This window comes from Homarus americanus, unplaced genomic scaffold (assembly GCF_018991925.1).
Source record: "Homarus americanus isolate GMGI-L3 unplaced genomic scaffold, GMGI_Hamer_2.0 scaffold49667, whole genome shotgun sequence".
In the NCBI taxonomy this organism is placed as follows: domain Eukaryota; kingdom Metazoa; phylum Arthropoda; class Malacostraca; order Decapoda; family Nephropidae; genus Homarus; species Homarus americanus.
Window position 1 is genome coordinate 7,507,967 of NW_024738608.1, and position 17,169 is coordinate 7,525,135.

Genomic DNA, 17,169 nt, shown 5'->3' on the forward strand with positions numbered 1-17,169 from the left:
TCAGTACACTGGGCTTGGGTCACAACACCTTCAGCACCACGCCGGCGGGAACCACACTCCCGCAGCTCCCCCAATAAACATACCAAATTTTACTTTTTGTTCTTAATCGAGTATAAGACGCCTCCAGTGACGGTACAGTCTGGGTGTAATTTCGTACTCATTTAAACCGATAACTTTGTTGCTCAGGTGAACCAAATACACCGTGTTCACAATGTAATTTGCAAAAGAATGTAAGAATGTATTAGGAACCTTTGAAAAGTCGCGTTTGTTTTGTACCGTAAGCGACCCGGTCAGATAAACGGAACTCTTGAGTCTATGTTTTTGTCTTGATTAAGTTACCTGTTAGTTGGGCTGTCATTTCTCGTTTTAGGGATAAAAAAACAGTTTGACGAGAGAACCTTTGAGCATAAGAGCTAACTTTAAGAAGCGACAAACCCCGCAATGACAGGAGTTCGGGGGAAAACAAGATGGATGATCCGTGGTTCTCAGAGCGTTGTATGTCTCATGCTCCTCCACTAAAACTCTTCTTGGGAATTTCACTTTTGCATTTCTGATGGTCTGGATTAATAGGAATTTACTTCGTGAGCAGTTGAATTTATAAATTATTGTCAGTTTTCGTACATGAGAGTACTGTATTTCAATTAGCATGTTTCATTTATGTAACAAAATGGTGTGTTGTATAAGCCATAGGGAACAATTCTCGAACAAGAGTAAAAGTGTTAGTGAGGCGAGCGTCGATTTCTTGTTATTTCTGGTCAAAGGTCTTCCTCGTGCGTGACCATAAAACTAATCGGTGAAGCAAGTGTAGGAAAAAAAGAAGAGAACATCACTTGCTTGCTGGTGCGTGCAGTGGTTGACCGGGTCTGGCTTTGCTGGTGTCTGGCTACCCTCAGTATTGTCAGGCGCGTTGAGGAATTAAGAGAATACAGGGTATCTGAATTGATGCCAAATATGTAAAACATCTTCCCGGACAGTTTAGAGCATTTTTTTTTTTACGAACCAACATCCGATCAGGGAGTCTGCTTTAGTGTCACCATCAAGCAAATAGAGCAGTTAGTTTTCTATACTCACTACCTGACACTTTTAACAATAGCTGGTCACTGTAGTCATTGCAACACTTTAGAATTTTCGAGAAAAAGGTGTTTGGTGTACATTGTGTATTACGAACTCACCGGAAGCAGCGAGTCCACCACCGTAACGTGACGGTCGTTGAGAAATTCTTTAACGTCACCGCGAGAGAATGAAAGCGTCATGGTTGACGGCGCTGAGCTTTGGCGGCAAGTTCGGGAATATTAGCTGTTTATTGTTAACATTAGAATGTGTACGGTATGGTAAGTTTTGGCGGGAATATTAGTTGCATAGTGTTGACATGCAGGAGCGTATGGAAAAATTGGCGGGATTATCAGCTGTTTACTTTTGATGTGTTTTTGTTTATGAGATGTTTGGGCGGAAAGATCAACAGCTCATTAATGACATTCACTTGTTGTTGATGGAAAAAACCCCAGAAAATATCACTTACTTTGCATTAACATTGAGGCCTTTACGGTAAGTTTTCGTACAAGATCAGCTGTTTAGTATGACAAGTGGCCAGTGGAAATTCAGATGTTTTAGTTGTTGATATCCGGTTGTGTACCATGTGTTTTGGCGGCAAGATGGATCAGCCGTTTAGTTTTTTTTTTTTTTTTTGGTGATCTGCTACGTGTTTCGACAGGAAGATCAGCTGTTTAGTGTTGACATCCGGTTATTTACGGCTCAGGGGTGACTCCCAGAACCATCGTGCTGTCTCGGGCACGTCACTTGAGCGTCACCTCTCGTCAACATGTACATCACCACCGGAAAGTTGTCACGTTCACTGGTGGCTGAAGTGGGTGGGCGGGTGCTGTGTTTTGTCGACTTTGTTTTACAGCGCTCGGTAATTTAATGTGTTTACCAGGCTGGTGCTGATGATAATATCGTACTCAGTGATGTTGGCTGTACTAGTAACAACATTGACAGCTATCAGTGACATTATTGACTTTATCAGTATTATGTGTAAATGTTGAGGATTACCTGAAGAATCTCCGCCCCAGTTTATTTCACCTTAAGATTAACCACCTTAACTAACGTAACGTAACATAACTTCATCCCCTAAATAGTGTTAGGGTGGTTAATCTGTAGGTGAAATAACCAGGGATGGAAATTCTCCAGTTGACCCAATGTTGAATATCATTTGCTTTAAATGTTACAAGCAATATACGAGGGACTGTCAGGGGTAAAGTGGATTTATTTGTTAGTACAGTACCAGTACTGAGTTAAGTGTTACACCATTACTGAGTGTATGGTGCAGAGTGTGTTGAAATTACCGGCTGGCAGGTTCACTTCATACACGAGGGGCGCCAACTTGTCAGCAGTATGTATTATAGGTAAGGTATGTGTTGTGTAGTATAGTGAAGTTAGGGGCGTCACTGTGCGAGGTGGGTCGTATGACGGTGTTGGCACAAGTGAGCTTTGTAGCCTGGGGCTGTAAGGCTGGCGACCTGCACTCACCCACCCACCTCAGCTTACCCTCGACTCTTACACCACCAGGCCATTAAGGGTGGCATAACACTGTATTGTACACGTGACTCACCTCTACTGTTAACCCGCAGAAAGCAACGAATAGCCTAATTGTTGGTGTTTGTGCTTCGTGCACGGGAAAGTGACACTTGTCGCTGGTCGACGTAAGCTGTAATGCACAATGCCTGCGGTGGAGGCGGTTCCCGAGCCTCGTGTTGTCGACTGCTTCTTGTTCATCAACCACACTGTTACCTCTCCCTAGTAATTCCGTGTAGACTGGCTGTTTACCACCAGTACTACGTGAATGTAGGTGGAAGGTGGAGGTGTGGAGCTGATGGGGAGAACTGTGGGCGTGGGAACCCGCTTGTATATAAGAAAGTCGGCGAGATTTCGGTAACAGCCTCCAGCCAGGGGTGCCAACACTCCGTCTTTCCCAACCTGTACTCCTCACTCGCCTTCGTTTAACCTCGTTCATGACACTTAACGCGACACTGAACCGTAATTCTGTTATGTACTTCAGGCAAATGTATTCTCAAAGAGTGTTGGCGGTGTTACGGTTGGTACATTAGGTGTGGTGGGCGAGTGTTGTAGTGGTGAGCGTGGCTAGGTGCGGGTGGGTGGTGGTGGTGTTGCCGTAACGTCGAGGTTCAGTTAGTCGTAGTGCGAGTGTGGTGGTGAGTGTAGCACGCGCGGGTTACCTTAGCTCCTGGCGGTGAACTTTTACACCTTGTTGATATGCAGGACACTCATCAAGGTGTATCCTGGTGTAGTGCATTCCTCACACTGCCCGCGCCCCCCACTACACTCCCTCACTACACCGTACTGTTATACCGGAATTCGGGGTTCATTTCGATAGTTTACTCTCTCCATTGAGTGTATTGTACTTGGTTGAGTGTACATGTTGCCAATTTAGTGTGTTGCTTGTTGAGTGCATTTATTAGGGACTGTCATTTAAAAACAAGTATTTAGTTTGAGGTTGTATGCATGTTTATAAAAACTAACATCAGTTATTATGTATTGGTGTATTGTCTTTATATACTGTATGCAAGAATATTGGATCACCTGAAGATTAATCACCCTGACTATTTGGGGATGAGGTTAGGTTAGCTTTAGTGCGGTTAACCTTTAGGTGAATAAGCTGGGGAAGAGAATCTTCAGGTGATCCAGAAATTTAAATAATTTGGCTAAATTCTTATACGTAATGGGTAAAATAAATCACGATTACTGTAAACGCTACAATATTTTAAAACAAAAACCTCAGGTATTGTAATGTTTTTTTTTGCGGAAGAAATATGTAGCTTCAGTAATCACGAACAAATATTATTTTTCGTTGCATATAAAACATAAATGCATAAACCTATTACTAGTGTTACTTGGTGAGATACTAAGCGAGCGTCTTACAGTGCTATTGTTCGGCAAGTGTCCACAAATACTCGAACCAAGTCAACCTTCCACCGCTTCATCTGTACACGCACCATACCACTGGGCTTTCGTAAACTCTTCCAAGCACTTGCACAACCACAGCACCCATTCTTTCTCAGTCTGCTTCTCAGATTTAAAGCCATTCAGGAATTTCTGGCCGCGTCACAAGACCCAACTCTTCAATCCTGTTAGTGCCATGTGTGAAGTGAAATGACCTTATTCTTTGTTCTTCCCCTAACATGACTGTGATCAGCTGGCTTGTTGTTCTATGTAAAAAGTGGTGTGTGTAGAATGTCATTACTTTCTATTTGCGCCTCATAATGTAACAGATAATAATTGCATTAAACTCTTGACAGAAAACCTTTAAATGTCACGTCTTCATCGGTAAATAACAGAGTTGATAATGCTAGGAACTCCCTGTTGAGAGATTGGCTCTAACTTTCTATCATTTTTACCCGCCAGTGGTTCAAGTCCACCGACCGTTTTTAACGTATGTGCTTCACGCCCTTTGTCATCTGGTCTTGTTTTGGTGCGAATACTTTGAGATATTTATTTATTTATTTTCTGGCGGATGGAAGATGGTGTAGACAAGTGTGATGCTCCTCTAAGATAAGATTCATAGAGATTCTTACGATAAATAGGCCTAACTCACAGATTGACACGGCAAGGCAAAAAACTAACATCAATAATTATATACACCATGAATCAATCTACCATAACTGTACCAGATCCGTTCACGAGGCGCAACATTAAGATTTAGATATGAAGACAAAATTATATATACGCCATCTTTTTGTCTCCGGACTGGTGCTAAATGATATTAATATAAGTTAAAGTACAGCTTCGGGGGTAACTATGATGTTACTATTTTTTTACGTGGTTAGGTTTTATCGCAAGTTACCAGTCAGGTACCGCCACTCATAATTTTTTCAATTATGAGACATAATTACTGTATGAAAAAAAATTATAATCTCACTGTTTTGTTGTATTTGGTTCACACACACCATGTTTCTCCTGAAGATGGTGACGACGATGTGACGCCTTCTCCTCCTCTCCCCTCTTTGTCAGGTTCATCATTCAATTTCTAGTTTAATGTTTTTGTTAATATAGTGAGATGAGAAAGTTTACCCCCCCCCCCCGTTTGCGGAAGTTGTTGTGTTAATGGCCGGGAGGTGTGTTGTATGTGCGTGCGTGAGTGCGCGTCACAACGTCCTCCCCCTTCCTGTGTGTCACCACCACCACGGTTTTATTTTACGGTGTAGGGTGATGGCAGGTGGTAATATTAGTAGAAGTGGTAATAGTAGAGGCAGTGGTAATAATAGAATGAGTGGCACTAATAATAGCAGTATATAGTAGTATATTAGTAGCAGTGGTAATTTTATTGGTATTAGTAGTAGCAGTGGTAGGATATAAAATGTATGTATGAGAGAGAAAGAGAGAGAGAGAGAGTTCAACAGTGAGGGAGTATACTGGGAGTTCGCGATGAGAGCCAGTGAGTGTAGTAGTGCTGCCCTCACTGGCTCACTCATAACCCACCCATTATTAGGTGCTGAGGAAGGTTGAATCTGGACAAATACTCAACGTCGCCTGAACAAAACTAAAAAAAAAAAAAAACAATTCACAGAGAATTCAAACTTAGGTGGAAAATACTCAAGATCATCTGGGGATAAATTTGAGGTTAGCTTGATAATATTCGGTGGGGAAAAAGAGAAGTGCGGTAAGCCTGTAGAGGGCGAGGAAGAGACACGATGGGTAAACTGACTCAGCGACTCAAGGAAAAGGACAACAACACTGCTGCTGCTGCTCCGGCCAGTGAGTTATAATGTTAATAATACTACTCACTCTCCCTTCTGTTCCACCCCTTCTGTCTCTCCCTCCTTCCTTCCTTCCTTCCCGTCCTTCCTTTGTTTTTAGGAAGAGAATAAAGTTGCAATATCGGAACATAAACGACTTCCACATAAAGCAGGGGTTGGGAAACATTTGAGGTCGGAGGTCAGATTGAGATTATAAGAGTTTCTTCGGAGCCTCCTATATATTATTTCCAATGTTAATAATCTATGCAGATTTAATAGTGTAGAGACATCTTCTACCCCCCCTCCCCCCCGGGTCTCATTAAACAAAAAAGAATAACACTGGAGTATGGTAGCGGGCCACCCTCGGTTGGCCAAAAATGGTCCTGGGGCCACAGTTTCCCCACCCCTACCCTAATGACTAATTTTCGTTATTGCCTTTTGACATTTTAACCTTATTACCATAACGTTCCGATATCGTAATGGTAAAGATGATCCCCCCCGACGCCCGTCTGTTTGCCTGCAGTCTTATGTTTTCCACACAACTTAAGTTCCCTTGGTTTTATTACAACCAAATTTCACATTTTTTGTACGTGGTTGATGAACCTTGTCAAGTTTATTTCCGGTTGAGGGTCAGTAATTATTAGGAGGAAGCCTTTAGCGCCCAGTAGGACAATATAAAGTGCAGTATATTGAAGGCTCGGGGGTGGGTCTGGGGGACACTGGTGCTCCACATAACGTACTAGATTAGGTAAAACCATACATCAGGGTTGAGTTACTGTATAACTTACTTTAGCGAACAAGACAACCCCACTAGTCATGTAAGCATGCTGTGTAGCTATATTATACACATCACTGGTACAATAAATGGCAGAAACAGTTAAAAAATATATAATTGTTGGTAAGTTACAAATGTTCATTCTCACAACCGATGACGCTTTAAGCCCTTCTGGTTCTAAGTATATCATGTCTGGGAAAGTGGTTTTCAGCAGCAGTTCTTGCTGGATGTTTACATAAATATAGGAGACAGAAGGCTTGCGACCGTCTTTATCATCAGACGGCGTCTACTGTCACCAAAAGTAAAAGTTGATGGTACAACGGCAACGTGAGTATATCATATGTTCTGGGTTCGAGTCATGGCCTGGAACACAAGTGAGAAGGGTGTTATCCAGTATGACCCTACCAAACATCACAGGTTTCCTCTGGGTACTCTCTTACTCCTGTACTAACATTGGGCAATAAAGTTTATAACAAGCAACAAAGAACAGACCAACCGCCTGGACGGCTATTGAGCTGAGAAGTGGTGAAATGATAAATTAAAACGAAATTATTAGAAGGGCTTTAAACTGCAGGTACAGTATTTGAAATTTTGATGAATATAGTGTGGGGAAGGTAGTGGGTGAGGAGAGCCCATGTTGTGGCTCTTGTGTTGCATAGCGTCGTGTGTGTAGTCTGTGCAGCAGGTGTGAGTGTGTGTGGTGCGCATATACGGCAACAAGTGAGAGTGTAACATTAACCAGGAGGTGGTGGTGGAGAGTGACTGGTGTACCGAGACCATGATAACACTGACCACAACACACTCACATTGTCACCCCCTCCCTCTCCTCTTCCTTTGTTGTTGTCTCTCCTCTACTCTCCCTCTGTTGTTATTTCCCTCCCTCTACTCGCTTTCATCTCTCCTCCATCCCCAGTCTTCTTTTCCAATACTTTTCCAGCTATTCATATTTCCTCTAGCACACACACATACAGTAATATAAGGTAACCATCCATACTGCTCAAGGTGTGTGTATGTGTGTGTTACTGAATATTGAGAAAGGAAAGTAGATATGGCAGCCGTCTGTGTGTGTATTTACTTATGACCGACTCTGTTTACACTGATCAAACAGTTTGTGGATGATTTAAAGCAAACTTAGATGAGTTCATACACATTATTGTGTAGCTTCGTTGTCTGATTTCTGAAGACGCAAGAATGATTAAACACACAAATAACATCCTGAAGTAACATAATAATTACACCGAGGGTCAACCTTAATTAAAATACGATTACTTGGTACGTGGCATTTAAAAAACGTGTCTAATTAGAGTGATTTTTATGTTAATTATTTTTGTTACTTTTATATTGTTTTGTTAATTTTTTGCCTTGTACACTTCTATTGTTTTATCATAATGCTATTCTTTATATTGTTTCTTTCATCGTCAGTTACTAGGAATATTCACTTTACGAATTTATGTGACTAGGCTAGGATTAGGCTCTTGAACTTACAGCGTGGCGGGAATTTGATTAATATAACATTAAGAGACATTTACTACGAATTATTATTATTACCCAGCCTGTGTTTTAACCCTGTAAGAAGTATTCACCTCATATTGTGAATGAGTGTGAAGTTTGTTGACCTGTGTGTGGTGTGGCTCGTGGGAAAACCTGTGTCTGGCTGGCTGGTTGCTCATACTTGAACTCACCCGTGGGATTTTTACACCGTCTGGCTCACGGGGTGATGATTACTTGTCACAGTAGAAAGTTTAAAATTAGATATATTCCATCAGTAGTGTTTTAAATACTGTTATGTAGTCTCCTATAGTACCGTCCTTGCACCCGGAACGTAAACCTTAATTGATGTCCTTAAGCATATTTAACTATACTTAATTATGGTTAACTACAGTACTTACTAGTCTTTACTTCCCCAAATTATACTTAACTACCCCTAACCTAACCTATGGTACCTTATTTTATACAGCCCACAAATTTACCTAATCTAACCTTGCCAATCCTATTTAATCTTACCCTCTAACTTACCTAACTTAAAATTACATAATCTACCCTAACCTAGCCGCCCCCCCCCCCCACACAGAAGGCACAGTAAAGGTAAACCCCCAGTTAACACTACATATAACATGCTTTCTATAAATTAAAAAGTCTTCCATTTTAAGTCTTTGTCCATAAACTTTCATGCACCGTATTGTCTGCAGGGTTTAAACAGGATTTCAAAAGGTGTTGATTTGTAAAGTTTTGGATATGTGGGGAGGTTGTGTCGTCAGGCAATTGTGATTGTACAGTCTTTGTCTTTTCTCTTTTGTGGGAAACTGAATCAAGTTTTTATTATGTGACAAATGTTGTAACCCTAGTACAGTAGAGCGTGTAAGGTGTGAAGGAAAATGTGTCAGTGTTTCCTGGATGTTATATACTAGACCATCCTTGGCTTTATTCTCTATGATGATGTACTGTACAGTACTGTATTAAATACGGTTCAGCTGTCTTATAATTTATAAACAAGTAAAATACAATTTAACTTTTTTGTTATCTGTCTCTGTATATTTCGTAACATTTAATCTTGTCATTGTTATCAGTGTCTTGTGGTGAGTGACACCAGTTAAATGGCAGCAGCAAATTAATGGCGTCATGCAGTTGTGAAACAAAGTGATTACCAGTGACTCAATGATGTCTTCATTTTACAATTTTCACTAGTTCTCAAATCAAGTTTGTGCATACTGTACTTATGTTTAAGAGGGGGGGGGGGTGAAGATAATGACTGAACCACCCATTAAGGGGTCCAGTGTAGGAGAGAAAATCATTCCTAGAGGTCGACTAACAACCGACTCTGGCTTTTGTGGTCCAGCTGTACTCACACTATAACAAACACGTCCATAAGAGCAGACCTCAGTGGGTCAATCTCTGTGCCTTGTGCACTCGTGAGCACTGAACACTGCACAATACATGAGCATTTTGTAGCTTCAGTTGAGACAAAATTACTCTGGTAAAAAAATACATTCCAGCATTCCCAAAATACATAAATGGAAAAAAAATATAATTTCACCACTTTTCAGCTACGTAGCTGTTTGGGCGGTTGGTTTGTTCTTCGTTACTTATTTTATGAACTTTATTGCTTTGTGTTAGTACAAGAGGAAACTGGAGTACCCAGAGGAAACCTGCCACCCTTCTCACATCTGTCCTGGGCCAGGACTTGAACTCATGACATTTAGTGAGAGATACATGCGTAACTGTTGTACCACCAACATCCCCTCATAAACCCCTTCACTACGGGGGCGCCACTTTTAATATTTCATTTGAGTAACACCAGGCGATTTTATTCAGTGATTTACATCTGATTACAGGGTATATATTTGTGTTCACTCATTCATATTGATCTTTCTTTCATCCAATTAAGATTTTAATTAAACATTTGCTATAAGTTTTAACAATTGAAGTTTGGTCTGCATATGTGAGACTAAAAACCCCTGGAACAGTTCGACTTCCTGCTTATTATTTATAAGACAAAAATGTTTATCACAAAAAAAGGAAGTAGCCATTTTTTTTTCTTTCTCTCCACCATGCTATCTAAGGTACTTCTTAACATGTTACTTTAGCAACATACAATTTGACTAATACAGTACTGTACTGACTATAATCTGGTAGGTAATGTTCAAAAAGTTGAAAGATCTTCACCATGGGAGGAATTGGGAAGATGAGACTGAAAGAGGGGCTCTTGTCTAATTGTCAAGTACAGTACAAGTGATAAACTTTTTCTCCCAAAATCCCCTGTTTCATAATTAAATCATAATTTTACCCAATTTAATTTACATTTAAGTTACAATTCAAAAACAGATCTCAGCAAATGTAATCTTTATATTATAACTTATACTATAATTATGAACCAAGTAAACAGGTTCTCACATTTTTTGGTACAAGAAAAAAATTAATACATGAACTTTTGAGAAGACTGTAAAGCCCTGGTAAGTTGTTTATTCCTCAGTCATAGGCCATACCTCCATATTATCTATAAGTAATGAATGATTCTTCCTCCACAGCCAACAAGAACTGGCTCCACCCCCCAGAGGCACTACAGAAGGGACACATTGCCTACCTGGTCAAGGTGAGCTCTACTTATCTTGATGGCCATATTGTTTTCCCTAGAACGATTTCTTCTCCATTTATCACAGTGCATCCTTTATTCTAAATACTATAGTCTTAATTGCCAACTTAACACCCCTGCAATCTTGTCTTAATGATCCTTCAACACCCTAACACTCTTGTGTCCATTAATTAATTGCCTTTTCTACACTGTAACAACCTTCTTTCTCACATATATAATAAACCTTTAAGTACTAAACACCTTTAATGAATTCTCATACAAACTAATTAACATTGATGTTCCTTACTTGTCACTAGTGATGGTTAACTGATGCAGAGTATTTAGATTGTGTTATACCTTAATTCTTATTTGTAGTTTATCTTGAACTTTTACATTTACTTTTAAACACAGGTCTCCATGTGTTCATCAGATCTCTTTTAAAAATCCAGACATGATGGGAAAGCATAAACCAATTTTCATATGACTTCCAAATACCAGCACAGTACAGTATGTTTTAAACTTAAGAATCTAGGTTTTCAACTCCAGGGACTTATTGATTTCATGACTTGCCCAATCCAGGCTTGGTTATAAAAGAGGTTTTCAGGATAACATCCCCCTCCTTTTTTTTTTTCTTGTTATTAGTTCCTCGGGAGCACAGAAGTTGACCAGCCAAAGGGCATTGAGGTGGTGAAGGAGGGCATCCGTAAACTTAAGTTTAATCAGCAGCTGAAGAAGGCCGAGGGCAGCAAGACCCCCAAAGTGGAGCTGACTGTGTCCATCGATGGCGTCGCTATTCATGAACCAAAAACTAAGGTGAGGCATTTATCCGTTCTAGACTATTTTCAATCTTTTTTTAATACATTTCTCCTTGACTGATAAATGGGGAATCTTAAGACTAGAGCTGTAGTCACATAGTAATGTTCAAGAATTACTCTATTATTAATCTTTTCTAGTCAGCTTGTTTTAAATAACTAAAATATTTCATTAATTTTACCTCCTCACAGTGGCTTGAGGATTCACCTGGGTGCCTTTGGGGTGTCTGCTTCAGAGGATTGAAGTTGTATTTTGTTGTTATATTCACTGATCACAGAAGGCCATTCACCTGACTGTGGTAATATGACATATGTTGTTTACTTTATCCTAATATATTCTTGTTTTTGTAATTGACACAGCGTAACCTGCACCAGTACCCGCTACACAGGATTAGTTACTGTGCTGATGACAAGGCAGAGAAACGGTTCTTCAGTTTTATCGCCAAGGAGGCTGACTCTGATAAGCACACATGCTTCGTCTTTGTTAGTGACAAGTTGGTAAGTCTGATCAAGGTGCTGAATGATAACAGTGCTAAGTGTTATGGTTAGTCTGTTGCTGGTTGGTTACTTTGTTGACTGACACTTGTTAGTTGGCTGGCCTGCCAGTTGTTTAGCTGATTGTTTGGCCTGTGTTCAGTAATGTTATTTATTCACAAGCAGTGAGTTTGAGATTTCTTTGAGGATTTTTATGAAAAGAAGACTCCGTGAAATTGAAAAGATGATACATATTGATATTGTGAGTTAGTAAAGCTCTAACTGAGTGCTTCAGTTACTGTGCACAGAATTTCACATCTTTATAAAACAACTGAAGTACCTATACTACTGTAAACACTCCATTCAAGCTTCTAGTTTTATTCCACACGAAATTTTTTCCCTTTCAACAAGGCTTTTGGGGTTTCTCCAACTTTTATTCTGTGGATGTCTGTATTCTCAACTCCTAATTTCCTTTCTCTTAATCATATTTTTATATCTTGACACCAGTTAGGAGATACACTTGTGAACATTCCCACCAAAGCTTCCAGATTTTTTCCCAGCAAACCCCAAGGTTCTGTGTATGACTAGACAATACCTCCTGAATTTTAAAGCCTGTATTGTATCCCAGTTTGTACAGAATGGATTAAGTCTAATGGGTGAGAGGGTAGACATACCGGGTAGTGTAAATATTTTCCGAACTTTAGCGTGCAATACAAACTACTGTGCCTAAAAGTGTGCTTTTGTTTTGACCACAAGTTAAGTACCATTTTGTTAATGCCATGTACAGTGTATTATTAGGTTTTCTATAGGCATAATCAGTTCTGATTGTACTTTTAATAAGTTATTCTTTGCAGGCTGAAGAAATCACCCTAACAATTGGTCAGGCCTTTGACTTGGCGTATCGGCGGTTTGTGGAGACATCTGGCCGTGAAGTTGAGATGCGGCGACAGCTGCTGTTGCTGCAGAAACGTGTGCAAGGGCTGGAGGACGAGAATCAAACACTCAAGACACGCATCACACAGTTGGCTACTCTTAAAAACAGACCTGATGTGGAGGACTACATGAAGGAAAACAATGTGAGTTTCATATTGAAGCTTGTGGTCAGATTCCTATCATTTACCTGTTCTGCCAGTCGTCTAGATGTTCCTTACACACACACATGCATGCAAGCCATTTCCTACTCTTCTGTGCGTTGTAAATTGAGGGCGTATGAGTTTAACAGCAGCTTACACTATTCAGAATGTGGTGGCTGGGTGGACACAACATTGACAAGTTGTTCAAACAGGACTGATTCAACGTTTAGCTAAAATAGTATGTAACCTTGTCTGTCTGAATAGTATACAGTAATCTCCTGTTAAACTAAGCCATCTAGAACACAGTGAAAGCATTTAGTGGAATGATTTGTAAAAGAAAATAGACCTAATGACTTAGCTTGTGATACTTTACTTATGATGATGAACGTGCATGTAAAAATAAGAGCCTTAATGTTAAAAATATCAGCTAGAGAATTTAGATTTTTTATTTGTTTATCACTGTAACTGTAATATTTATTTTATACCTTGCATAAGAAAGATTAAGGGAATAAGGTTAGCTTCAGTAAATAAGGTCACAGGTGTACATTGTATGTTTTCCCTGGTATTGGATTCTTGTGAGTTTGGAAGTGGATGCCCTAACAAGTTGAAGCAAATTGTTTCTCTTCCATCTATGCAATATTTTTTTTTTATGTAATAATAATTTTAAAGTTAACTATGTCATGTTCAGTAAATTTGTGTTGTCAAGTCTATTGAATTTATCTTTCATCTCTTGTACAGTATCTCCAAATTATTCAAAATATTCATTGACCCTGACAGTTATGACAGTTGTAATGACACATTCTTCCAGCATTTCTTTCAATAACTTGTTCTGTTTACAGATATCTGATTTACTGACACTAAACGGTGAGAGCAGCACTGATCCTGAACCCTCGTTTGAGCCTCTAGCCTCCAGCAGCGCCCTCGGCCCACCGCCCATCCCACCACGCAACACACCCAAGCAGGATGATGATACTGCGCTCATACAGTAAATAGCATTGAATTTTTATCTCTTCAATTAAACTTATTATTTCCTTGGTGAATTTTGACAATATTTTTGAAGAACCTTCATTTGTTTCGGAATTTCTTTGTGTTAAGTGCAAAGATAAAAGTCACACTGGAACCTTTTCACGTAGTTTTCAGAAAAAGTCTGTGAATTGACGTAATAGTACTGTACAATAATCTCCAGCCTGTCAAGGTAGCTCAACTTGCACAAAGCACAATTTGCAGAGGGGATTACTATAATACTGTTATGGTATACAGGTATATTAAAATAGTTGCAGTACAAGACCCACTTCATCAATGGTAAATTCATACAAGGTACAGGAATTACTGTGGATGCATACGTGATGGAATTTGTATGACTAGACAACTTACAAAACTTTTCACCTATAAGGGACATTTATAGTATTACAGTACAGTACAGTACTTCACTCTGTTATTTGAGATGTAATTTGGGTTTTATCTAAATAATTGTATTCCTTCAGGGACATCTTATCAAGCCCACTAACTTCAAATGGTGCTGACGAGGATGATTTCAATCCACGGGCAGAAGAAACACTATTGTCTAAAGTGGGTGGCACAAACAGCTTCTCTAGTAATGGTAGTCATGAGGCTCATGATGAGGATGATGATTTCAACCCCCGAGCAGAAGAAAAGAAGCCTCCTTCATTTACTGCTGTACCTCCACCTGAATTGAATGGCTTTACTTCTCCACCAGCTCTTGGTAACTGTCACATTTTCATTTTAAAGTAAAATATTGAAGTGTGTGTGTGTCTGTTTCTGTGTGAGTGTGTACAGTACATGTGTGTGTATCAGAACCTATAATGTACACAGGTAAATCAATGTAAAGGAATTTCACCTCTGGTTGTTAGGATTCGAATCCAGACCACTAAGGTTGTCAGTGGATATCTGCCTGACTGGCCAACCTTTGTGGTCCAGGTTTAAATCCTGGCACCCAGAGGTGAAATTTTTTATGTCTGTATGATTGTTCGTAATTCCAGCTGGCCAGAATTATTGCAAGAAAAACTCTGTAAGAGTGGAAGAAATCTATGGTGATTTGATTCACAGCAGGAGTTCACTGCAACAAACATATCAGAAAAGATGTGTTACTAAGGAATTTTACAACTGCCAAAAATTCCTGGATTTTTCTTTCAGATTCTAATGCTAAAACACTGTCAATGATCAGACTATTTGTGCATTTTAATCTTTTCAAATTTTTTCACTTACTAAACCCACATTTGTTCTTTTATTTAGAATTTACAGGTGATACTGGGAATGGTAGACAATAGAACTAGAACAAACGTTTTTGCCTTGGAGAGTATACTAGCCAGGTCCATTATTCTGTCTTTTCATGAATCATAAGTGAATAATGTCACCATTGTACCCCATCTCACTAATCCACTGCATTGTCTACTACATAAAGAAAAATATATAAATGCCAAGCGTGTCCAAGTGTTTTTATTACTGTCAAAGCCGTCTAGGACTTTCATGTCCTTAAAGGAAAGATCTGTTCCTGTCCTCAAAGCAACAAAGGACAGGTTATCCTGTCCCTTCTGCACCAATGTACCGGGTGTCTGTATAGCCACTGTCATGTTGCTGTACTGTACTGTGCCTTGAACTCTCATTCACTAAAGGGGTAAAACAAACACTATTTGCCCATTTTTATCAGATGAACAGGAAGGTCTGGGTCACTGAAGCTGTCTTCATGGACTGAGAATAATGGCATGTTTTATCACAACTAAAATTCTAATATTTTCATAAATTTTTATTTATTTTTTTATTTTATTTTTTATAAGTTTTTCACAGTGTGTTTTGTGGCCGGTATTTATCATTTTATATGTATTTAGTTTTACAACATGTTATTGAATTTTATCAATTTAATACCAAATATTTTTTTTATGTTGGCAGTTCCTCCGCCTCGGCCTGTTCGGGCTCATGAGCAGGCTCTAAACAATGGTCTGTCAGATGATATATTTGACACATCTGGGGATCCATTTGGTTCTGTGGCATTCTCTCCTCCTAGCAACAGTGGTGATGCCTTAGCACAGTTCATTGAGATGAAGGTGAGCATTTGCATGATGGCTTGAAATATGTTTTGTTTACTTTAACTAAGTTATAGCTTGAAAGTGGCCATTACTTTTTAGATGATACAAGTATGTTATATATTTGTGGCCTCCTGGGAATTCCTTAATTTCCATGATTCATGGAATGGTTTTCTCCCCATTGAATCCCTGAAGGTTGTGGCAGCTTCTCCGTCGGGTATGTGACTGAGAATCTAGGCTGTCAGGAGGGAAAGGTGGAGACATGTCTGGTATACAGTGGTCCCTCGGTTAACGAATTACCTTCCATAAGGATATTCAGTTCGGTTAACGAAAAAAATTCGGTAAACGAAATTCTTACGAAAACGTTTCGACATGCTTTGGCTTGCTCACCAGCTGGAAGATTAGTCCGCCAATACAGAAATCGGTTCTAGGGCTTACATTCGTTAAAATTGGAGTAAATATCAAGAAGGTTGTACTATTCAATAATTTTCCAAGTTTTATATTAAAATTTGTAGTCATTTTAACACTTATTTAACATAATTGCAGTACAGGGAACTAGTTTTTGGTGTGCTCAACAGCCACTTCACTCACCCACCAAGGCCTCAGTTTGTATCTCTGTTCAGTGGAAGAAACATCTTGCTTGTGGGTCACTTGAACACAGAGTATTTTTACGTTTTTACAGTACAATTATTGGTCATTCTGAAATTTATTTAACATATTGACAATATATAGTGCAGTGCAGTGTTGATTTAAAGAAAATAATCTTGAATTACACCTAGTGAACTTAAAAATTTTATGGGTTAAATGACGGCATGAAGCATGGGGTGATTTCTCTTCCATCCTCACTTCCTTCTCTTCTCCCTTCTCCTCCGCCCCCACTTCTAATTCCCATCATCATCATCATCAACCAGGAGCCTTCTACATACACACCTCAAAGTAAGTGTACTTTACTGCATTTTTTTTTTTTACTTTGTATGTAATTTTCGGTGAGCTGGAACCAATTACCCAAAATCCCATTGAAACATTGGTTTCGGTTAACCAAATTTTCGGTTAACGAACGACCTTCTGAAATGAATTGTGTTTGTTAACCGAGGGACCACTGTATTGGAAGCGTAATGTGTTGTCTAATGGTAGACCCTGCTGCCATATGGCATCACGAAAATTGTGACCAAGTC

At 39.5% G+C, this 17,169-nt stretch overlaps 1 protein-coding gene across 7 annotated transcripts in view; it reads left to right on the forward strand.

The window, feature by feature from the left end:
- Positions 1 to 17,169, forward strand: part of LOC121874227 (PTB domain-containing engulfment adapter protein 1-like) — a 66,128-nt gene that overhangs the window by 43,104 nt on the left and 5,855 nt on the right. For 6 of the 7 annotated variants that reach the window (XM_042378282.1, XM_042378285.1, XM_042378284.1 and 3 more), the window contains 7 exons: positions 10,551 to 10,615; positions 11,237 to 11,407; positions 11,767 to 11,904; positions 12,735 to 12,956; positions 13,793 to 13,938; positions 14,438 to 14,676; positions 15,861 to 16,015. In XM_042378282.1, the coding sequence (XP_042234216.1) occupies positions 10,551 to 10,615; positions 11,237 to 11,407; positions 11,767 to 11,904; positions 12,735 to 12,956; positions 13,793 to 13,938; positions 14,438 to 14,676; positions 15,861 to 16,015 (1,136 nt within the window). Of the gene's footprint in view, positions 1 to 3,194; positions 3,210 to 5,503; positions 5,770 to 10,550; positions 10,616 to 11,236; positions 11,408 to 11,766; positions 11,905 to 12,734; positions 12,957 to 13,792; positions 13,939 to 14,437; positions 14,677 to 15,860; positions 16,016 to 17,169 lie in introns of those variants that run through there. The other variant, XM_042378288.1, reaches the window with a different exon arrangement.